This window comes from Aulonocara sp. 'chitande type north' Nkhata Bay, linkage group LG23 (assembly GCF_057382095.1).
Source record: "Aulonocara sp. 'chitande type north' Nkhata Bay isolate Kocher_YH1m ecotype deep benthic linkage group LG23, A_spYH_male_GT1.1, whole genome shotgun sequence".
Classification (NCBI taxonomy): domain Eukaryota; kingdom Metazoa; phylum Chordata; class Actinopteri; order Cichliformes; family Cichlidae; genus Aulonocara; species Aulonocara sp. 'chitande type north' Nkhata Bay.
In genome coordinates this window covers 42087569-42111982 of record NC_141365.1, presented here as the reverse complement: position 1 = coordinate 42111982, position 24414 = coordinate 42087569, and the positions used below count along the sequence as shown (strand labels likewise).

At 40.8% G+C, this 24414-nt stretch overlaps 3 protein-coding genes across 3 annotated transcripts in view; all 3 read left to right on the top strand.

Annotated features, from left to right (window-relative positions):
* The window catches only part of LOC147302475 (copper-transporting ATPase 2-like), a 48858-nt gene that overhangs the window by 6929 nt on the left and 17515 nt on the right, over window positions 1-24414 (top strand). The window lies entirely within an intron of this gene.
* On the top strand, window positions 11613-12925 carry LOC147302477 (uncharacterized). The gene is made up of 2 exons (XM_086281953.1): window positions 11613-11627; window positions 11795-12925. The coding sequence occupies exons 1-2, from the start codon at window positions 11613-11615 to the stop codon at window positions 12923-12925; spliced, it is 1146 nt and encodes a 381-aa protein (XP_086138079.1).
* LOC147302476 (uncharacterized) lies at window positions 21866-23181 on the top strand. The gene is made up of 2 exons (XM_086281985.1): window positions 21866-21880; window positions 22048-23181. Exons 1-2 carry the CDS (start codon window positions 21866-21868, stop codon window positions 23179-23181), a joined length of 1149 nt encoding a protein of 382 aa, XP_086138111.1.

Genomic DNA, 24414 nt, shown 5'->3' with positions numbered 1-24414 from the left:
GTAAAATGTATAGAAATCATACATATACCAAAAAGACAGTGTACATCACTGTCACAACAGCGTTTGTTTTCATTCAAAGGCTTTATGGCTTTAATACCTGGTGGGCTGGTCTGTAGTGAAAATGCCCAATTTTCTGTCCCAGTCCAGCCCTGCAGGTTAATACTGGCAGTGTCACCATGCCAGCTGACTGTATTTCATCATCAGCCAGTGTTGTTCTTTATACATCAATATTACCAAAGTTTACCATAAGGCAGCATAGAAAGTATTTACTTGCTTTCAGGTGTTATTCAAATGTTAGTCTTTTCAGTTGTTTCCACACTTTTTTCCTGTTTCAAAATCAAACACCAGTTTGTGAGAAGATTATCTTCTTTTTTTAATAGGCATTGGTTTTGCATTGGCTAATTTGCCAATTGTATGTTAAAATGTTCGTATTTTAATATTAAAAAATGTTTTTACCCAAAACATATGTGCACTACATGTCAGTAAAAATACTATGCAAATATTGATGTCCTTGACTGCTGAATAAACACTGACTGATTGTATCTCTTGTACTTTATCAACGAAGTATCTAAAAACTTTGCACCGTAGTGGTTAAAATCTCATTCTAATAAGAGTTAAAAGCGCATTTGGTTATTAGGTTTATAAGATTATTGAATTATGGTTAACGGTTGGTAGAATTTTTTTTAAACATTATCTGCCAATTACATCTGGCACCCTTCTCCAAATCTGTGCCCCTACCTGGCCCCCTAACAAAAATTTTCTAGACACGCCACTGTTAAGGCCTGACTGGTGGCATTGGTGCCCATTGCTTTACTGTGCTGTTGGATGTGTATGTGGGCTATCCCTTGTACCTGACATTTGACTGGGCATCACTGTGTTGCTATGGCATGATCCTGGTAGTTGTTGTTAATAAAACAATAACAAATTCAAATTCAAACATTGCTGCATTCTTCTGTCACTGAGGATTCCAAACCTGCACTCAGTCTCCTCATTACTTTGGTACTGAACAGACAAACCTTGGAGCTCCTGCAAACTTTATTCACAAACTGCAAATATTTTACACAAATCTGCGACTGACAACAAGCACAGAGACTTCAAACAATCACTGAAGTAAGGACTGAAAGATTTACTTTTAAACAATAATGATTAAGACCTTTTTCATAAGGTTGTTTTCCCTTGATTGCCAGCTGTTACTGTTTTTATCTTCATATCTTTCATATTTGTCCACCTAAACAATGCTTTAATGATACAGTTTGAGAAGTTTGATATGAATTTATCCAACTGACTTGAAAATGAAACTGACAACTGTCCTGTAATCTTACACAGAGAAACCAAATCCTGCGTCTTTGCCTTGACAGACGCCTAAAATGGCTCGAGCTGTGGTAAGTTACCCTTCACTGTGTCTGTTTCTAAACATTAAATCGTGTGAATTTTTAAAGAAAAATCCAACAACAACAACAATAATATGTAACAGAGCAAAACGTCAGATGACTTGAATGTTCCTCTGCAACACGAGATCCCTTTGGCTCAAAGTCTGCCTCCTCCACAGGCAAAGGAGAAGCTCCCACACTCAACCAGTGGAGACCGTTGTGCTCTGGACAATGAAGTTCCCGCTTTCATGTTCAGACCTATCAGTGCACCTGCATGTGAGCTCCCAAGTCCACCACCTGCTGATGCCAGCTTTCATTCAAAGGACACAAACAAGATCATTCACCCAGATTTGAAAAATGATCGTTCATCCCTGGATGATGAAGTGGCGTTTTTCATGTGTCCTACTGATGTTCCTCTGCCTCCGAGACCTCCACCCACTGCAGAGTTACGTCTCTGCAGAAAGCGAAGATATTCTGCTGTTTTTTCTGTGGAGGATGAAGAGGAACATTTGATGCCTAAACGCATGAGGCTGATGAGTTCTGATGTTCCAGTTTCTTCAGTTCCTCCACCTGCTGATGCCAGCTTTCATTCAAAGGACACAAACAAGATCATGCATCCAGATTTGAAAAATGATCGTTCATCCCTGGATGATGAAGTGGCGTTTTTCATGTGTCCTACTAATGTTCCTCTGCCTCCGAGACCTCCACCCACTGCAGAGTTACGTCTCTGCAGAAAGCGCAGATATTCTACTGTTTTTTCTGTGGAGGATGAAGAGGAACATTTGATGCCTAAACGCATGAGGCTGATGAGTTCTGATGTTCCAGTTTCTTCAAGTCCTCCACCTGCTGATGCCAGCTTTCAGTCAAAGGACACAGACAAGATCATGCATCCAGATTTTAAATATGATTGTTCATCCCTGGATGATGATTTGGCCTTTTTAATGTCTCCTCTGCCTCTGACACCTCCACCCATTGCAGAGTTAGGTCTGGGCAGAAAGCGCAGATATTCTGCTGTTTTTTCTGTGGAGGATGAAGAGGAACCTTTGCCTCAGCCTAAACGCATGAGGCTGATGACTTGGGATGTCTCTAAGTCTCCAGCTGCTGAAAAGAAGTATGTTTGCTTTCCGTGTCCTGAAGATAAGAGGTCTGAGTTACCTCTCAGCTCCCCCCAAGGCCATCCACCATCACCGGTCAATAATAATGACACTGACCAGTGTACCATTCTGCTGCCTCCTGAAATCCCAGTACCTCCAAGTCCTGCCCCTGTTGGAGTTCTAGAAACTGTTGATTTTCCTTGTGTTGATAATTAAATACGTGTTTGTAATAAATTTTTGAGCAAATACATCTTGAAATGATTCAGTTGCTTATGATGGTTATAATTATCCAAACAGTATTGTTCCTAAGAAGATCTTTACTTTTTCTACTTATTTTCTCCATGAACTATTTTGATGTCTATTTTGAAGATCCACTCATATCATGACAGTATGCTTATTCTCAGTAGAGTGTATAGCCACATCTGAAGAAAGAATAAATTAAAGTCACTCATTAACAACTTACCACATACGCCGGAGCTGAATTCAAGATGTAAGCAGACGTTTCACAGATATCTTGGTTGTCTTTCCATTTCCTACACTAACAGTATCCTGAGAATTGTCTTATACAGCTGATATAAAGGTGAAATTTGATGACTTAATCGAAGCATCATCAGGTTAAATGCAAATGAATCCACTGTACTTGAGGTAACCTAACACTGACCATGAACGCCACAATCACTGTGCGCCAGTCCAACACAGTGCTTTACTGTGAACTCACCACAGTACTGCAAACTAAAGTGTTTATCTTCCAGTCCAATCCAATCCATCTTTATTGAGAAAGCACTTTAAAATACCCAACAATAGAATAAAACTTAACAGTAAGAAAATAAAACACATAATACATAAAAAATTTAAACAGCCCTATATTTAAAAACAAGATAAAACAGCAAAAATAAACTAAAAACTCAAACTAAAAACCAACATCTTACAAGGTGTCAAAGGTCAGGGTGAAGAGATGAGTTTTCAGGAGTGATTTAAGAACAGGCAGAGAAGAAGCCTGTCTAATCTCTAAAGGCAGATCGTGTCACAGTTTCAGAGATGCTACAGCAAAAGCACGATGTCCTCTAAGTTTGCGCTCAGTCCTGGGAACATTCAGGAACAGCTGATCAGCTGACCTGAGACAGCGGGTGGGTTTATAAGACTGTGGCAGCTCAGAGAGTTAAGATGCAGCTAGGTCATGGAGAGCTTTAAAGGCAAATAAAAGAATTTTAAAATGAATGCCAAAAGAAATGGGCAGCCAGTGAAGTGAAGCTAAAATAGGGGAGATGTGCTCAAACCTTCGAGTGCCAGTTAAAACACAAGCTGCCGCATTTTGCACCCTCCGTAAACGAGCAGTGGCGTGTCTAGAAATCTTTTGTTGGGGGGGCCAGGTAGGGGCACAGATTTGGAGAAGGGTGGCAGATGTAATTGTCAGATAATGTTAAAAACAATTCTACCAACCGTTAACCATAATTCAATAACCCTGTAAACCTAATAAGCGAATGCGCTTTTAACTCTTATTAGAATGAGATTTTAACCACTACGGTGCAAAGTTTTTAGATACTGCGTTGATAAAGTACAAGAGATACAATCAGTCAGTGTTTATTCAGCAGTCAAGGACATCAATATTTGCATAGTATTTTTACTGACATGTAGTGCACATATGTTTTGGGCAAAAACATTTTTTAATATTAAAATACGAACATTTTAACATACAATTGGCAAATTAGCCAATGCCAATGCAAAACCAATGCCTATTAAAAAAAGAAGATAATCTTCTCACAAACTGGTGTTTGATTTTGAAACAGGAAAAAAGTGTGGAAACAAATGAAAAGACTAACATTTGAATAACACCTGAAAGCAAGTAAATACTTTCTATGCTGCCTTATGGTAAACTTTGGTAATATTGATGTATAAAGAACAACACTGGCTGATGATGAAATACAGTCAGCTGGCATGGTGACACTGCCAGTATTAACCTGCAGGGCTGGACTGGGACAAAAAATTGGGCATTTTCACTACAGACCAGCCCACCAGGTATTAAAGCCATAAAGCCTTTGAATGAAAACAAACGCTGTTGTGACAGTGATGTACACTGTCTTTTTGGTATATGTATGATTTCTATACATTTTACGTCAGATAAAAAATTTGTTCGCAAGATTCAGATAATTATTTAATAAAAGCTAAATATTTGAAATGAGAATAAGAAAGAAAAGTATTTCCTTGTGACCCCCTCTCCCTGTTAATGCCCTACCTGGCCCCCCTGGCAACACTTTGCTAGATCCGCCCCTGCACAGTTACCAGCTGTCAGCTACTTAGAAAAAGGATGCTGGTGTTATTTGTCTCTCAGAAACAGTTCATAACTTCCCTTCAACTCATTCATGTCACCTAAAAGGTAAACCTGTTTCTCCATCACTGTTCTGCTCTGATGATTCAGTAAGGACATCTCCTGGTTTCATCTTCATGTTTCCCTCTCACCACATATACGACCCATAGTAAGACCACATCTGGATCCCCTTCAGTTCGCTTATCAGCCTCGTCTCGGAACTGAGGACGCCATCATCTACCTGCTCAATCGTGTCTACACCCATCTGGACCAGCCGGCGAGCACTGTGAGGGTCATGTTTTTTTACTTTTCTAGTGCTTTCAACACCATCAGGCCGACCCTCCTGGGTGATAAGTTAGCAGCGATGCAGGTGGATGCTTCTCTGGTGTCCTGGATTGTTGATTACCTGACAGGAAGACCACAATATGTACGTCTCCCACAGTGTGTGTCTGACAAGGTGATTAGCAACACAGGGGCACCACAGGGGACTGTCCTCTCCCCCTTCCTCTTCACCCTCTTCACCACAGACTTCAGCCACTGCACAGAGACCTGCCATCTTCAGAAGTTTTCTGATGACTCTGCGGTGGTTGGATGCATCAGCAGGGATGATGAGACAGAGTACCGGGCTGTGGTCGACTCCTTTGTCACGTGGTGTGAGCAGAATCATCTGCAGCTCAACGTGGCAAAGACCAAGGAACCGATCGTGGACTTCAGGAAGACCAGGAAACACTTGACCCCTGTTTCAATCCAGGGGGTCAGTGTTGACATTGTGGAGGACTATAAATACCTTGGAGTACACATTGACAATAAACTGGACTGGGCTAAAAACACCACAGCACTTTACAGGAAGGGCCAGAGTCGTCTCTATTTTTTGAGGCGACTGAGGTCCTTCAACATCTGCAGGAAAATGCTGAGGATTTTCTATGAGTCTGTTGTGGCCAGTGCAATCCTCTATGCTGTTGCATGCTGGGGGAGCAGGCTGAGGGTCGCAGATGCCAACAGACTTAATAAACTGATCCGTAAGGCCAGCAATGTTGTGGGGATGGAGCTGGACTCCCTCAAGGTGGTGTCGGAGAGGCGGATGCTGTCCAAGATAAAGACAATGTTGGATAACACCTCCCACCCACTCCATGACATGCTGGTCAGTCACAGGAGCTCGTTCAGTGAGAGACTGAGATTACCGAAAAGCACCACTGAACGACACAGGAAATCATTCCTGCCTGTGGCCATCTCCCTGTACAACGCATCCACTTAACACACTGTTTGCTGCTACAGCTACACATGTTTCTTTTCCAACTATTTATTTATAAGTGACTTATGTATGTATGTATGTATATATATGTATATATTGTACTATTCTTAGTTAGCGTATTGTCTGTCTTGTCTTAATGTTGGTTTAAAATGGAGCACTGTAACAAAAAATAATTTCCCCCAGGGATCAATAAAGTATTCTGATTCTGATTCTGATACAAACCGATATCATGACCAGCAGCTTTACAGCTGTGGCTCCAGCAAACATCAGCTGATACTAGAAATTAATATTAAATAAATTCTAACAACAGCTGATCAAGCTTAAACGTGCTGCTGTTGTTTAGCGTGACATCCGCTGGTTTCCTGTTTCTGGCGCAAAGTGGGAGATAAATAAACAAGAGAGAAAAGCCGATCAGCTGATCATTGATCAGTTTCATGATCAAAGTAGCAACAGAAGAGGGAGGGAGGGGGGGGGGGATAAGAGAAGAGGCAGCTGTGCAGCGTAAAGACAGAATAACTCCAGCTTTTTGTCTTTTCCCATTCTAGCTAAAGTACGGGACAAACTGTGTCTCTTCTCAGCTCAATACAAAACACATAATATTTTCTCTGAATGAGGGACCATTCCATTTTTTAAGGAGCCGTTGGCAACTCTACTAACTAACCTTATGAATAAAATAAAGTTCACTATCAGTAACATCATAGCAACAGAACAGCTGTATAGAAACTCCTTCATGCTAGCTCACGCAGTACGAGTTATTGTAACTGACTGTAAAAAGTCAGCACAATGAAAATAAACTCCACCTAAACTTGGTTTATATCTGACCCAGATAGACTGCAGGTCATAACTTCTTACCTGAAGTTCAGTTCACCGCCTCCGGCCTCTGCTCCTCGTGCCTTTCCATCATCCACCTGCCAGCGTGTTGCATCTGCTGGCCTCCACCACTTGCTAATGTTACTGAATCTGTGGAAGCTCCGCAATAGCCACCACCAAACAATTGAGTTATTTTTACACATCTCCCAGCATCTGGCCAATCCACCACCTTTCAGTGTTTATACTGTTACGGGGAAAAAATGAAAAAAAAACCCATTGGCCCATAAAAACGAAAAATCACCATCGGCCCACCGGGCAAATGCCCAGTATGCCCGATGGCCAGTCCAACTATGTCCTCTGGGCTGGAGGGTGGCGGATTAAAAGCTTTGGTGCATTACCGTGAGGCGAAGGCCATCCATCACAGCTTTTTTGGGTTAGATAAATGAAAACTATGTTTTTGTAATAATTCCTGTGACTCCTCCTGCTTTTTCAACTCAGCCCATCACACGTCTATGTCTCTCCTTGTTTCGTCTTTTATTATGAAAGGGTTGTGTTTCCATGTTCAGTGTGTTTCATTTTGCTTCCCCTGTGGTGTCAGGTTCATTTGTGTCAGCTGTGTTTCCACTTCCCCTTTTATTTTCTGTGTATTTAAGTCCGCTGTCTTCCTCTGGTCAGTGCTGGTGTGTCTGTTTTCCTCCGTTCACGTTATTCCCGGTTTCAGGTTATCTCCTGATTCTGTTTAGGTCCATGTTCATGTTCATGTTTTTTCATCAGAGTTTCTTGCATGCACCTCCTCGGATTCATGTTCATGTTTTTCCTGTCATAGTTGTCATAGTCATACTGAGTTATTCCCAGTGTAGGTTTTAGTTTTAGTTGTCGCCCCTGTTTGCTGGGCCTTGTTTTGTGTTCATGTTTTTTCAACCTAATAAATGGTTTGCTTTTTGTTAAGATTCAGTTCCATCTCTCCCTTGTCTGCTTCCGGGTTCATATTGCAATCACATCTGCCACCGTGACAATAAACTTATTTTGATTTTTAACTTTCTTTATTTTTTCAACAATATTATGTATATATAAACGTTTTGCATCTTACAATATAAAGCCTGGATCCTGCACATATTGCACTTTGAACTTTAACTGTGTTGTCTGTTTATTGGAGATTGTACTACTTGAATTCATTATCCTGGTGATATAACACATTAATTCTCCATTTGGAATCAATATAGTATATAATACAGTATCTGTCTATCCATCTATATAGCTATTGAATTGAACTGGAGTGAATGGAAGAGAATTAAATAATGGATTTCATGTTCATGTTTATCTATGTTGTAACAGTGACGACTTGAGACATCTGTTTGGCACTATATGAAGAGAATTAAATAAAATTTAAATGAAAATGATATTAACTGTATTTATACATTTTCTTTTTTTTGGATGAGACACTGTCAGTGTGCTGTTATATAACTCAGGTATTTTTAAGGCCCAGTGGCGTGTCCAGCGGGGTGGCCTGGGGGGGCACAGGCCACCCCCCCAACCAGACTGGCCACCCCAGGTGCCACCCCAAAGGCAAAACAATAAAATTCAATCAAATATCAAATGTCCGATTATGTTTTCACGGTGAAGTTCAGATATCCGAGTGTAAGTGAATGCAGCATCGGCTTCTGCGCTATGTGCATCACGTTAGCAAAGGTAGGAGAGCCAAGCACGAAAGACGGCACCGCAGGAAACAATTTTTCGGTGAAAGAAAATGAGGACAGAATAAATGTCTCGGTAAGTAATATTAAGTTTGTTGAGTTTAGTAAACTTCGGTGAAATTAGAATACCAAGGAAAAAATAACACTTATTATTGCAGCCGTCGAATATTTCAGGCAGTATGCTACTGAGGGGAGCTAACATAAGAGTTATGAGTTATAAGATATAATCTAAGTCGTAACATTGCTGTATGGAGCTGCAGATTTGGTTGCAGGTTAACATACCTGGACTGGCCATCGGGCATACCGGGCATATGCCTGGTGACTTATTTTTTTTTGTAAGGGCATGAACAATGAGAGGTGGTGGATTGGCCAGATGCAGGTCGATGTGTAAAAATAACTCAGTTGTTTGGTGGTGGCTATGGCGGGGCTTCCACAGAGGCCAGCAGGTGGATGAGGGAAGGGGAGGCAGGAGAAGAGACCCGAGGCAGCCGCCAGTCCGAGTGTCAGGTGAACTGAACTTCAGGTAAGAAGTTATGACCTGCAGTCTATCTGGGTCAGATATAAACCAAGTTTAGGTGGAGTTTATTTTCGTTGTGCTGACTTTTTACCGTCAGTTACAATAACTCGTACTGCGTTCTAGCCAGCTTGACGGAGTTTTTATACAGCTGTTCTGTTGCTATGATGTTACTGATAGTGAACTTTATTTTATTCATAAGGTTAGTTAGTAGAGTTGCCAACGGCTCCTTAAAAAATGGAATGGTCCCTCATTCAGAGAAAATATTACGGGTTTCGTATTGAGCTGAGAAGAGACGCAGTTTGTCCCGGACTTTAGCTAGAATGGGAAAAGACACAAAGCTGGAGTTATTCTGTCATTACGCTGCACAGCTGCCTCTTCTCACATTCTCTCCCCCTCCTGTTGCTACTTCAATCATGAAACTGATCAATGATCAGCTGATCGGCTTTTCTCTCTTGTTTGTTTATTGCCCACTTTGCACCAGAAAGAGAAAACCAGCAGATGTCGCGCTAAACAACAGCAGCACGTTTAAGCTTGATCAGCTGTTGTTAGAATTTATTGAATATTAATTTCTAGTATCAGCTGATGTTTGCTGGAGCCACAGCTGTAAAGCTGCTGGTCATGATGTCGGTTTGGATATGTGGTGAGAGGGAAACATGAAGATGAAACCAGGAGATGTCCTTACTGAATCATCAGAGCTGTGATGGAGAAACAGGTTTACCTTTTAGGTGACATGAATGAGTTGAAGGGAAGTTATGAACTGTTTCTGAGAGACAAATAACACCAGCATCCTTTTTTTATGTAGCTGACAGCTGGTAACTGTGCAGGGGCGGATCTAGGAAAGTTTTGCCAGGGGGGCAGGTAGGGTATTAACAGGGAGAGGGGGGCACAAAGAAATACTTTTCTTTCTTATTCTCATTTCAAATATTTAGCTTTTATTAAATAATTATCTAAATCTTACAACCAAAGTTTTTATCTGACATAAATGTATAGAAACCATACATATACCAACAAGACAGTGTACATATGGAAAAGATATATATAAATTTTATAAAGTTTGTAAATGTCTTGTGTGAAACTTGTATGAAAAGCATACAAGAGTAAAAACAGATATAAGATCCCTTGAAAGATTATATAATGAATCTTGTATGTTTTGGATACTTACTAAAACAATATATGAAAGTAATGAGAAAGTGGCCACTTTCATGAGTAAATCATATAAGTTTTTACTATTTCTTTTCCATATGGGACTGTCACAACAGCATTTGTTTTCATTCAAAGGCTTTATGGCTTTAATACCTGGTGGGCTGGTCTGTAGTGAAAATGCCCAATTTTTTTGTCCCAGTCCAGCCCTGCAGGTTAATACTGGCAGTGTCACCATGCCAGCTGACTGTATTTCATCATCAGCCAGTGTTGTTCTTTATACATCAATATTACCAAAGTTTACCATAAGGCAGCATAGAAAGTATTTACTTGCTTTCAGGTGTTATTCAAATGTTAGTCTTTTCATTTGTTTCCACACTTTTTTCCTGTTTCAAAATCAAACACCAGTTTGTGAGAAGATTATCTTCTTTTTTTAATAGGCATTGGTTTTGCATTGGCATTGGCTAATTTGTCAATTGTTTGGTTACAAATGTTCGTATTTTAATATTCAAAAATGTTTTTGCCCAAAACATATGTGCACTACATGTCAGTAAAAATACTATGCAAATATTGATGTCCTTGACTGCTGAATAAACACTGACTGATTGTATCTCTTGTACTTTATCAACGAAGTATCTAAAAACTTTGCACCGTAGTGGTTAAAATCTCATTCTAATAAGAGTTAAAAGCGCATTTGGTTATTAGGTTTATAGGGTTATTGAATTATGGTTAACGGTTGGTAGAATTTTTTTTAAACATTATCTGCCAATTACATCTGGCACCCTTCTCCAAATCTGTGCCCCTACCTGGCCCCCTAAATTTTCTAGACACGCCACTGTTAAGGCCTGACTGGTGGCATTGGTGCCCATTGCTTTACTGTGCTGTTGGATGTGTATGTGGGCTATCCCTTGTACCTGACATTTGACTGGGCATCACTGTGTTGCTATGGCATGATCCTGGTAGTTGTTGTTAATAAAACAATAACAAATTCAAATTCAAACATTGCTGCATTCTTCTGTCACTGAGGATTCCAAACCTGCACTCAGTCTCCTCATTACTTTGGTACTGAACAGACAAACCTTGGAGCTCCTGCAAACTTTATTCACAAACTGCAAATATTTTACACAAATCTGCGACTGACAACAAGCACAGAGACTTCAAACAATCACTGAAGTAAGGACTGAAAGATTTACTTTTAAACAATAATGATTAAGACCTTTTTCATAAGGTTGTTTTCCCTTGATTGCCAGCTGTTACTGTTTTTATCTTCATATCTTTCATATTTGTCCACCTAAACAATGCTTTAATGATACAGTTTGAGAAGTTTGATATGAATTTATCCAACTGACTTGAAAATGAAACTGACAACTGTCCTGTAATCTTACACAGAGAAACCAAATCCTGCGTCTTTGCCTTGACAGACGCCTAAAATGGCTCGAGCTGTGGTAAGTTACCCTTCACTGTGTCTGTTTCTAAACATTAAATCGTGTGAATTTTTAAAGAAAAATCCAACAACAACAACAATAATATGTAACAGAGCAAAACGTCAGATGACTTGAATGTTCCTCTGCAACACGAGATCCCTTTGGCTCAAAGTCTGCCTCCTCCACAGGCAAAGGAGAAGCTCCCACACTCAACCAGTGGAGACCGTTGTGCTCTGGACAATGAAGTTCCCGCTTTCATGTTCAGACCTATCAGTGCACCTGCATGTGAGCTCCCAAGTCCACCACCTGCTGATGCCAGCTTTCATTCAAAGGACACAAACAAGATCATTCACCCAGATTTGAAAAATGATCGTTCATCCCTGGATGATGAAGTGGCGTTTTTCATGTGTCCTACTGATGTTCCTCTGCCTCCGAGACCTCCACCCACTGCAGAGTTACGTCTCTGCAGAAAGCGAAGATATTCTGCTGTTTTTTCTGTGGAGGATGAAGAGGAACATTTGATGCCTAAACGCATGAGGCTGATGAGTTCTGATGTTCCAGTTTCTTCAGTTCCTCCACCTGCTGATGCCAGCTTTCATTCAAAGGACACAAACAAGATCATGCATCCAGATTTGAAAAATGATCGTTCATCCCTGGATGATGAAGTGGCGTTTTTCATGTGTCCTACTAATGTTCCTCTGCCTCCGAGACCTCCACCCACTGCAGAGTTACGTCTCTGCAGAAAGCGCAGATATTCTACTGTTTTTTCTGTGGAGGATGAAGAGGAACATTTGATGCCTAAACGCATGAGGCTGATGAGTTCTGATGTTCCAGTTTCTTCAAGTCCTCCACCTGCTGATGCCAGCTTTCAGTCAAAGGACACAGACAAGATCATGCATCCAGATTTTAAATATGATTGTTCATCCCTGGATGATGATTTGGCCTTTTTAATGTCTCCTCTGCCTCTGACACCTCCACCCATTGCAGAGTTAGGTCTGGGCAGAAAGCGCAGATATTCTGCTGTTTTTTCTGTGGAGGATGAAGAGGAACCTTTGCCTCAGCCTAAACGCATGAGGCTGATGACTTGGGATGTCTCTAAGTCTCCAGCTGCTGAAAAGAAGTATGTTTGCTTTCCGTGTCCTGAAGATAAGAGGTCTGAGTTACCTCTCAGCTCCCCCCAAGGCCATCCACCATCACCGGTCAATAATAATGACACTGACCAGTGTACCATTCTGCTGCCTCCTGAAATCCCAGTACCTCCAAGTCCTGCCCCTGTTGGAGTTCTAGAAACTGTTGATTTTCCTTGTGTTGATAATTAAATACGTGTTTGTAATAAATTTTTGAGCAAATACATCTTGAAATGATTCAGTTGCTTATGATGGTTATAATTATCCAAACAGTATTGTTCCTAAGAAGATCTTTACTTTTTCTACTTATTTTCTCCATGAACTATTTTGATGTCTATTTTGAAGATCCACTCATATCATGACAGTATGCTTATTCTCAGTAGAGTGTATAGCCACATCTGAAGAAAGAATAAATTAAAGTCACTCATTAACAACTTACCACATACGCCGGAGCTGAATTCAAGATGTAAGCAGACGTTTCACAGATATCTTGGTTGTCTTTCCATTTCCTACACTAACAGTATCCTGAGAATTGTCTTATACAGCTGATATAAAGGTGAAATTTGATGACTTAATCGAAGCATCATCAGGTTAAATGCAAATGAATCCACTGTACTTGAGGTAACCTAACACTGACCATGAACGCCACAATCACTGTGCGCCAGTCCAACACAGTGCTTTACTGTGAACTCACCACAGTACTGCAAACTAAAGTGTTTATCTTCCAGTCCAATCCAATCCATCTTTATTGAGAAAGCACTTTAAAATACCCAACAATAGAATAAAACTTAACAGTAAGAAAATAAAACACATAATACATAAAAAATTTAAACAGCCCTATATTTAAAAACAAGATAAAACAGCAAAAATAAACTAAAAACTCAAACTAAAAACCAACATCTTACAAGGTGTCAAAGGTCAGGGTGAAGAGATGAGTTTTCAGGAGTGATTTAAGAACAGGCAGAGAAGAAGCCTGTCTAATCTCTAAAGGCAGATCGTGTCACAGTTTCAGAGATGCTACAGCAAAAGCACGATGTCCTCTAAGTTTGCGCTCAGTCCTGGGAACATTCAGGAACAGCTGATCAGCTGACCTGAGACAGCGGGTGGGTTTATAAGACTGTGGCAGCTCAGAGAGTTAAGATGCAGCTAGGTCATGGAGAGCTTTAAAGGCAAATAAAAGAATTTTAAAATGAATGCCAAAAGAAATGGGCAGCCAGTGAAGTGAAGCTAAAATAGGGGAGATGTGCTCAAACCTTCGAGTGCCAGTTAAAACACAAGCTGCCGCATTTTGCACCCTCCGTAAACGAGCAGTGGCGTGTCTAGAAATCTTTTGTTGGGGGGGCCAGGTAGGGGCACAGATTTGGAGAAGGGTGGCAGATGTAATTGTCAGATAATGTTAAAAACAATTCTACCAACCGTTAACCATAATTCAATAACCCTGTAAACCTAATAAGCGAATGCGCTTTTAACTCTTATTAGAATGAGATTTTAACCACTACGGTGCAAAGTTTTTAGATACTGCGTTGATAAAGTACAAGAGATACAATCAGTCAGTGTTTATTCAGCAGTCAAGGACATCAATATTTGCATAGTATTTTTACTGACATGTAGTGCACATATGTTTTGGGCAAAAACATTTTTTAATATTAAAATACGAACATTTTAACATACAATTGGCAAATTAGCCAATGCCAATGCAAAACCAATGCCTATTAAAAAAAGAAGATAATCTTCTCACAAACTGGTGTTTGATTTTGAAACAGGAAAAAAGTGTGGAAACAAATGAAAAGACTAACATTTGAATAACACCTGAAAGCAAGTAAATACTTTCTATGCTGCCTTATGGTAAACTTTGGTAATATTGATGTATAAAGAACAACACTGGCTGATGATGAAATACAGTCAGCTGGCATGGTGACACTGCCAGTATTAACCTGCAGGGCTGGACTGGGACAAAAAATTGGGCATTTTCACTACAGACCAGCCCACCAGGTATTAAAGCCATAAAGCCTTTGAATGAAAACAAACGCTGTTGTGACAGTGATGTACACTGTCTTTTTGGTATATGTATGATTTCTATACATTTTACGTCAGATAAAAAATTTGTTCGCAAGATTCAGATAATTATTTAATAAAAGCTAAATATTTGAAATGAGAATAAGAAAGAAAAGTATTTCCTTGTGACCCCCTCTCCCTGTTAATGCCCTACCTGGCCCCCCTGGCAACACTTTGCTAGATCCGCCCCTGCACAGTTACCAGCTGTCAGCTACTTAGAAAAAGGATGCTGGTGTTATTTGTCTCTCAGAAACAGTTCATAACTTCCCTTCAACTCATTCATGTCACCTAAAAGGTAAACCTGTTTCTCCATCACTGTTCTGCTCTGATGATTCAGTAAGGACATCTCCTGGTTTCATCTTCATGTTTCCCTCTCACCACATATACGACCCATAGTAAGACCACATCTGGATCCCCTTCAGTTCGCTTATCAGCCTCGTCTCGGAACTGAGGACGCCATCATCTACCTGCTCAATCGTGTCTACACCCATCTGGACCAGCCGGCGAGCACTGTGAGGGTCATGTTTTTTTACTTTTCTAGTGCTTTCAACACCATCAGGCCGACCCTCCTGGGTGATAAGTTAGCAGCGATGCAGGTGGATGCTTCTCTGGTGTCCTGGATTGTTGATTACCTGACAGGAAGACCACAATATGTACGTCTCCCACAGTGTGTGTCTGACAAGGTGATTAGCAACACAGGGGCACCACAGGGGACTGTCCTCTCCCCCTTCCTCTTCACCCTCTTCACCACAGACTTCAGCCACTGCACAGAGACCTGCCATCTTCAGAAGTTTTCTGATGACTCTGCGGTGGTTGGATGCATCAGCAGGGATGATGAGACAGAGTACCGGGCTGTGGTCGACTCCTTTGTCACGTGGTGTGAGCAGAATCATCTGCAGCTCAACGTGGCAAAGACCAAGGAACCGATCGTGGACTTCAGGAAGACCAGGAAACACTTGACCCCTGTTTCAATCCAGGGGGTCAGTGTTGACATTGTGGAGGACTATAAATACCTTGGAGTACACATTGACAATAAACTGGACTGGGCTAAAAACACCACAGCACTTTACAGGAAGGGCCAGAGTCGTCTCTATTTTTTGAGGCGACTGAGGTCCTTCAACATCTGCAGGAAAATGCTGAGGATTTTCTATGAGTCTGTTGTGGCCAGTGCAATCCTCTATGCTGTTGCATGCTGGGGGAGCAGGCTGAGGGTCGCAGATGCCAACAGACTTAATAAACTGATCCGTAAGGCCAGCAATGTTGTGGGGATGGAGCTGGACTCCCTCAAGGTGGTGTCGGAGAGGCGGATGCTGTCCAAGATAAAGACAATGTTGGATAACACCTCCCACCCACTCCATGACATGCTGGTCAGTCACAGGAGCTCGTTCAGTGAGAGACTGAGATTACCGAAAAGCACCACTGAACGACACAGGAAATCATTCCTGCCTGTGGCCATCTCCCTGTACAACGCATCCACTTAACACACTGTTTGCTGCTACAGCTACACATGTTTCTTTTCCAACTATTTATTTATAAGTGACTTATGTATGTATGTATGTATATATATGTATATATTGTACTATTCTTAGTTAGCGTATTGTCTGTCTTGTCTTAATGTTGGTTTAAAATGGAGCACTGTAACAAAAAATAATTTCCCCCAGGGATCAATAAAGTATTCTGATTCTGATTCTGATACAAACCGATATCATGACCAGCAGCTTTACAGCTGTGGCTCCAGCAAACATCAGCTGATACTAGAAATTAATATTAAATAAATTCTAACAACAGCTGATCAAGCTTAAACGTGCTGCTGTTGTTTAGCGTGACATCCGCTGGTTTCCTGTTTCTGGCGCAAAGTGGGAGATAAATAAACAAGAGAGAAAAGCCGATCAGCTGATCATTGATCAGTTTCATGATCAAAGTAGCAACAGAAGAGGGAGGGAGGGGGGGGGGGGGGGGGGGATAAGAGAAGAGGCAGCTGTGCAGCGTAAAGACAGAATAACTCCAGCTTTTTGTCTTTTCCCATTCTAGCTAAAGTACGGGACAAACTGTGTCTCTTCTCAGCTCAATACAAAACACATAATATTTTCTCTGAATGAGGGACCATTCCATTTTTTAAGGAGCCGTTGGCAACTCTACTAACTAACCTTATGAATAAAATAAAGTTCACTATCAGTAACATCATAGCAACAGAACAGCTGTATAGAAACTCCTTCATGCTAGCTCACGCAGTACGAGTTATTGTAACTGACTGTAAAAAGTCAGCACAATGAAAATAAACTCCACCTAAACTTGGTTTATATCTGACCCAGATAGACTGCAGGTCATAACTTCTTACCTGAAGTTCAGTTCACCGCCTCCGGCCTCTGCTCCTCGTGCCTTTCCATCATCCACCTGCCAGCGTGTTGCATCTGCTGGCCTCCACCACTTGCTAATGTTACTGAATCTGTGGAAGCTCCGCAATAGCCACCACCAAACAATTGAGTTATTTTTACACATCTCCCAGCATCTGGCCAATCCACCACCTTTCAGTGTTTATACTGTTACGGGGAAAAAATGAAAAAAAAACCCATTGGCCCATAAAAACGAAAAATCACCATCGGCCCACCGGGCAAATGCCCAGTATGCCCGATGGCCAGTCCAACTATGTCCTCTGGGCTGGAGGGTGGCGGATTAAAAGCTTTGGTGCATTACCGTGAGGCGAAGGCCATCCATCACAGCTTTTTTGGGTTAGATAAATGAAAACTATGTTTTTGTAATAATTCCTGTGACTCCTCCTGCTTTTTCAACTCAGCCCATCACACGTCTATGTCTCTCCTTGTTTCGTCTTTTATTATGAAAGGGTTGTGTTTCCATGTTCAGTGTGTTTCATTTTGCTTCCCCTGTGGTGTCAGGTTCATTTGTGTCAGCTGTGTTTCCACTTCCCCTTTTATTTTCTGTGTATTTAAGTCCGCTGTCTTCCTCTGGTCAGTGCTGGTGTGTCTGTTTTCCTCCGTTCACGTTATTCCCGGTTTCAGGTTATCTCCTGATTCTGTTTAGGTCCATGTTCATGTTCATGTTTTTTCATCAGAGTTTCTTGCATGCACCTCCTCGGATTCATGTTCATGTTTTTCCTGTCATAGTTGTCATAGTCATACTGAGTTATTCCCAGTGTAGGTTTTAGTTTTAGTTGTCGCCCCTGTTTGCTGGGCCTTGTTTTGTGTTCATGTTTTTTCAACCTAATAAATGGTTTGCTTTTTGTTAAGATTCAGTTCCATCTCTCCCTTGTCTGCTTCCGGGTTCATATTGCAATCACATCTGCCACCGTGACAATAAACTTATTTTGATTTTTAACTTTCTTTATTTTTTCAACAATATTATGTATATATAAACGTTTTGCATCTTACAATATAAAGCCTGGATCCTGCACATATTGCACTTTGAACTTTAACTGTGTTGTCTGTTTATTGGAGATTGTACTACTTGAATTCATTATCCTGGTGATATAACACATTAATTCTCCATTTGGAATCAATATAGTATATAATACAGTATCTGTCTATCCATCTATATAGCTATTGAATTGAACTGGAGTGAATGGAAGAGAATTAAATAATGGATTTCATGTTCATGTTTATCTATGTTGTAACAGTGACGACTTGAGACATCTGTTTGGCACTATATGAAGAGAATTAAATAAAATTTAAATGAAAATGATATTAACTGTATTTATACATTTTCTTTTTTTTGGATGAGACACTGTCAGTGTGCTGTTATATAACTCAGGTATTTTTAAGGCCCAGTGGCGTGTCCAGCGGGGTGGCCTGGGGGGGCACAGGCCACCCCCCCAACCAGACTGGCCACCCCAGGTGCCACCCCAAAGGCAAAACAATAAAATTCAATCAAATATCAAATGTCCGATTATGTTTTCACGGTGAAGTTCAGATATCCGAGTGTAAGTGAATGCAGCATCGGCTTCTGCGCTATGTGCATCACGTTAGCAAAGGTAGGAGAGCCAAGCACGAAAGACGGCACCGCAGGAAACAATTTTTCGGTGAAAGAAAATGAGGACAGAATAAATGTCTCGGTAAGTAATATTAAGTTTGTTGAGTTTAGTAAACTTCGGTGAAATTAGAATACCAAGGAAAAAATAACACTTATTATTGCAGCCGTCGAATATTTCAGGCAGTATGCTACTGAGGGGAGCTAACATAAGAGTTATGAGTTATAAGATATAATCTAAGTCGTAACATTGCTGTATGGAGCTGCAGATTTGGTTGCAGGTTAACATACCTGGACTGGCCATCGGGCATACCGGGCATATGCCTGGTGACTTATTTTTTTTTGTAAGGGCATGAACAATGAGAGGTGGTGGATTGGCCAGATGCAGGTCGATGTGTAAAAATAACTCAGTTGTTTGGTGGTGGCTATGGCGGGGCTTCCACAGAGGCCAGCAGGTGGATGAGGGAAGGGGAGGCAGGAGAAGAGACCCGAGGCAGCCGCCAGTCCGAGTGTCAGGTGAACTGAACTTCAGGTAAGAAGTTATGACCTGCAGTCTATCTGGGTCAGATATAAACCAAGTTTAGGTGGAGTTTATTTTCGTTGTGCTGACTTTTTACCGTCAGTTACAATAACTCGTACTGCGTTCTAGCCAGCTTGACGGAGTTTTTATACAGCTGTTCTGTTGCTATGATGTTACTGATAGTGAACTTTATTTTATTCATAAGGTTAGTTAGTAGAGTTGCCAACGGCTCCTTAAAAAATGGAATGGTCCCTCATTCAGAGAAAATATTACGGGTTTCGTATTGAGCTGAGAAGAGACGCAGTTTGTCCCGGACTTTAGCTAGAATGGGAAAAGACACAAAGCTGGAGTTATTCTGTCATTACGCTGCACAGCTGCCTCTTCTCACATTCTCTCCCCCTCCTGTTGCTACTTCAATCATGAAACTGATCAATGATCAGCTGATCGGCTTTTCTCTCTTGTTTGTTTATTGCCCACTTTGCACCAGAAAGAGAAAACCAGCAGATGTCGCGCTAAACAACAGCAGCACGTTTAAGCTTGATCAGCTGTTGTTAGAATTTATTGAATATTAATTTCTAGTATCAGCTGATGTTTGCTGGAGCCACAGCTGTAAAGCTGCTGGTCATGATGTCGGTTTGGATATGTGGTGAGAGGGAAACATGAAGATGAAACCAGGAGATGTCCTTACTGAATCATCAGAGCTGTGATGGAGAAACAGGTTTACCTTTTAGGTGACATGAATGAGTTGAAGGGAAGTTATGAACTGTTTCTGAGAGACAAATAACACCAGCATCCTTTTTTTATGTAGCTGACAGCTGGTAACTGTGCAGGGGCGGATCTAGGAAAGTTTTGCCAGGGGGGCAGGTAGGGTATTAACAGGGAGAGGGGGGCACAAAGAAATACTTTTCTTTCTTATTCTCATTTCAAATATTTAGCTTTTATTAAATAATTATCTAAATCTTACAACCAAAGTTTTTATCTGACATAAATGTATAGAAACCATACATATACCAACAAGACAGTGTACATATGGAAAAGATATATATAAATTTTATAAAGTTTGTAAATGTCTTGTGTGAAACTTGTATGAAAAGCATACAAGAGTAAAAACAGATATAAGATCCCTTGAAAGATTATATAATGAATCTTGTATGTTTTGGATACTTACTAAAACAATATATGAAAGTAATGAGAAAGTGGCCACTTTCATGAGTAAATCATATAAGTTTTTACTATTTCTTTTCCATATGGGACTGTCACAACAGCATTTGTTTTCATTCAAAGGCTTTATGGCTTTAATACCTGGTGGGCTGGTCTGTAGTGAAAATGCCCAATTTTTTTGTCCCAGTCCAGCCCTGCAGGTTAATACTGGCAGTGTCACCATGCCAGCTGACTGTATTTCATCATCAGCCAGTGTTGTTCTTTATACATCAATATTACCAAAGTTTACCATAAGGCAGCATAGAAAGTATTTACTTGCTTTCAGGTGTTATTCAAATGTTAGTCTTTTCATTTGTTTCCACACTTTTTTCCTGTTTCAAAATCAAACACCAGTTTGTGAGAAGATTATCTTCTTTTTTTAATAGGCATTGGTTTTGCATTGGCATTGGCTAATTTGTCAATTGTTTGGTTACAAATGTTCGTATTTTAATATTCAAAAATGTTTTTGCCCAAAACATATGTGCACTACATGTCAGTAAAAATACTATGCAAATATTGATGTCCTTGACTGCTGAATAAACACTGACTGATTGTATCTCTTGTACTTTATCAACGAAGTATCTAAAAACTTTGCACCGTAGTGGTTAAAATCTCATTCTAATAAGAGTTAAAAGCGCATTTGGTTATTAGGTTTATAGGGTTATTGAATTATGGTTAACGGTTGGTAGAATTTTTTTTAAACATTATCTGCCAATTACATCTGGCACCCTTCTCCAAATCTGTGCCCCTACCTGGCCCCCTAAATTTTCTAGACACGCCACTGTTAAGGCCTGACTGGTGGCATTGGTGCCCATTGCTTTACTGTGCTGTTGGATGTGTATGTGGGCTATCCCTTGTACCTGACATTTGACTGGGCATCACTGTGTTGCTATGGCATGATCCTGGTAGTTGTTGTTAATAAAACAATAACAAATTCAAATTCAAACATTGCTGCATTCTTCTGTCACTGAGGATTCCAAACCTGCACTCAGTCTCCTCATTACTTTGGTACTGAACAGACAAACCTTGGAGCTCCTGCAAACTTTATTCACAAACTGCAAATATTTTACACAAATCTGCGACTGACAACAAGCACAGAGACTTCAAACAATCACTGAAGTAAGGACTGAAAGATTTACTTTTAAACAATAATGATTAAGACCTTTTTCATAAGGTTGTTTTCCCTTGATTGCCAGCTGTTACTGTTTTTATCTTCATATCTTTCATATTTGTCCACCTAAACAATGCTTTAATGATACAGTTTGAGAAGTTTGATATGAATTTATCCAACTGACTTGAAAATGAAACTGACAACTGTCCTGTAATCTTACACAGAGAAACCAAATCCTGCGTCTTTGCCTTGACAGACGCCTAAAATGGCTCGAGCTGTGGTAAGTTACCCTTCACTGTGTCTGTTTCTAAACATTAAATCGTGTGAATTTTTAAAGAAAAATCCAACAACAACAACAATAATATGTAACAGAGCAAAACGTCAGATGACTTGAATGTTCCTCTGCAACACAAGATCCCTTTGGCTCAAAGTCTGCCTCCTCCACAGGCAAAGGAGAAGCTCCCACACTCATCCGATGCAGACCGTTGTGCTCTGGACAATGAAGTTCCCGCTTTCATGTTCAGACCTATCAGTGCACCTGCATGTGAGCTCCCAAGTCCACCACCTGCTGATGCCAGCTTTCATTCAAAGGACACAAACAAGATCATTCACCCAGATTTGAAAAATGATTGTTCATCCCTGGATGATGAAGTGGCGTTTTTCATGTGTCCTACTGATGTTCCTCTGCCTCCGAGACCTCCACCCACTGCAGAGTTACGTCTCTGCAGAAAGCGCAGATATTCTGCTTTTTTTTCTGTTAATGATGAAGAGGAACATTTGCCTCAGCCTAAACGCATGAGGCTGATGAGTTCTGATGTTCCAGTTTCTTCAGTTCCTCCACCTGCTGATGACAGCTTTCATTCAAAGGACACAAACAAGATCATTCATCCAGATTTGAAAAATGATCGTTCATCCCTGGATGATGAAGTGGCGTTTTTCATGTGTCCTACTGATGTTCCTCTGCCTCCGAGACCTCCACCCACTGCAGAGTTACGTCTCTGCAGAAAGCGCAGATATTCTGCTGTTTTTTCTGTGGAGGATGAAGAGGAACATTTGATGCTTAAACGCATGAGGCTGATGAGTTCTGATGTTCCACTTTCTTCAAGTCCACCACCTGCTGATGCCAGCTTTCAGTCAAAGGACACAGACAAGATCATGCATCCAGATTTTAAATATGATTGTTCATCCCTGGATGATGATTTGGCCTTTTTAATGTCTCCTCTGCCTCTGACACCTCCACCCATTGCAGAGTTAGGTCTGGGCAGAAAGCGCAGATATTCAAGCGTTTTTTCTGTGGAGGATGAAAAGGAACATTTGCCTCAGCCTAAACGCATGAGGCTGATGACTTGGGATGTCTCTAAGTCTCCAGCTGCTGAAAAGAAGTATGTTTGCTTTCCGTGTCCTGAAGATAAGAGGTCTGAGTTACCTCTCAGCTCCCCCCAAGGCCATCCACCATCACCGGTCAATAATAATGACACTGACCAGTGTACCATTCTGCTGCCTCTTGAAATCCCAGTACCTCCAAGTCCTGCCCCTGTTGGAGTTCTAGAAACTGTTGACTTTCCTTGTGTTGATAATTAAATACGTGTTTGTAGTAATAAATTAATTTTTGAGCAAATACATGTTGAGATGATTCGGTTGCTTATGATGGTTATAATTATCCAAACAGTATTATTCCTAATAAGATCTTTACTTTTTCTACTTATTTTCTCCATGAACTATTTTGATGTCTATTTTGAAGATCCACTCATATCGTGACAGTATGCTTATTCTCAGTAGAGTGTATAGCCACATCTGAAGAAAGAATAAATTAAAGTCACTCATTAACAACTTACCACATACGCCGGAGCTGAATTCAAGATGTAAGCAGACGTTTCACAGATATCTTGGTTGTCTTTCCATTTCCTACACTAACAGTATCCTGAGAATTGTCTTATACAGCTGATATAAAGGTGAAATTTGATGACTTAATCTAAGCATCATCAGCTTAAATGCAAATGAATCCACTGTACTTGAGGTAACCTAGAGCTGGGCGATAGAACGATAACGATATGTATCGCGATATAACTTTTTCTCGATAGAAAAATTAAACTATCGCGATAGACCTCGCCGCTCTTGTCCTCTTAAAAAAAAAGAGAACAGCCAATCCAAATTAAGTAGCGCAGAGCCGAACCAATCACAGCCGCAGCGTCACGTCACGTGACTTGTTACGTACAGCACAAGTGCCAAGCCGCACATGTGTATTTGTTTAGGAAGCAGCCAGCCACCGTACCCCCCGGGTAATGGAGGAAATGAGTGTGCCGACTAGAAAAATCAACCGAGCGTGACCGAAGAAAAAACAGATGATGGTTCCAATGCCGGAGAGATTGTCGAACGGAAGAGCCATAGAAGTTCCGTAGTGTGAAGGTATTTCGGCTATTTCAAGTCTGACAAAAAACAGAGTAGCGTGCACTGTAAATTGTGCCGAAAGCAAGTCTGGAAATACAATAAACTGGTGCATGCGCTACGTTCACACGTACCCGGGTATTTTTGAAAACGCAGATTTTTCTATGCGTTTGCACCTTTCGTCCACACGTAAACGGCGTTTTTGGTCACTGAAAACGAAGATTTTTGAAAACTCTGTTTTTGCATTTACGTGTGGACTAGAAAAACGGAGAAAACGCAGCGTCAAAGGTGTGCGCATTTTTTGACGTCACACTGTGCGCCACGTTATTGTTTCGGTGAAATGAATTTCTACAATACTGTTACTGTTAATTCTACTCTCTGCAGTGTTTAAATGCTTACATATACACACAGTTACTGTCCCTCCACGCA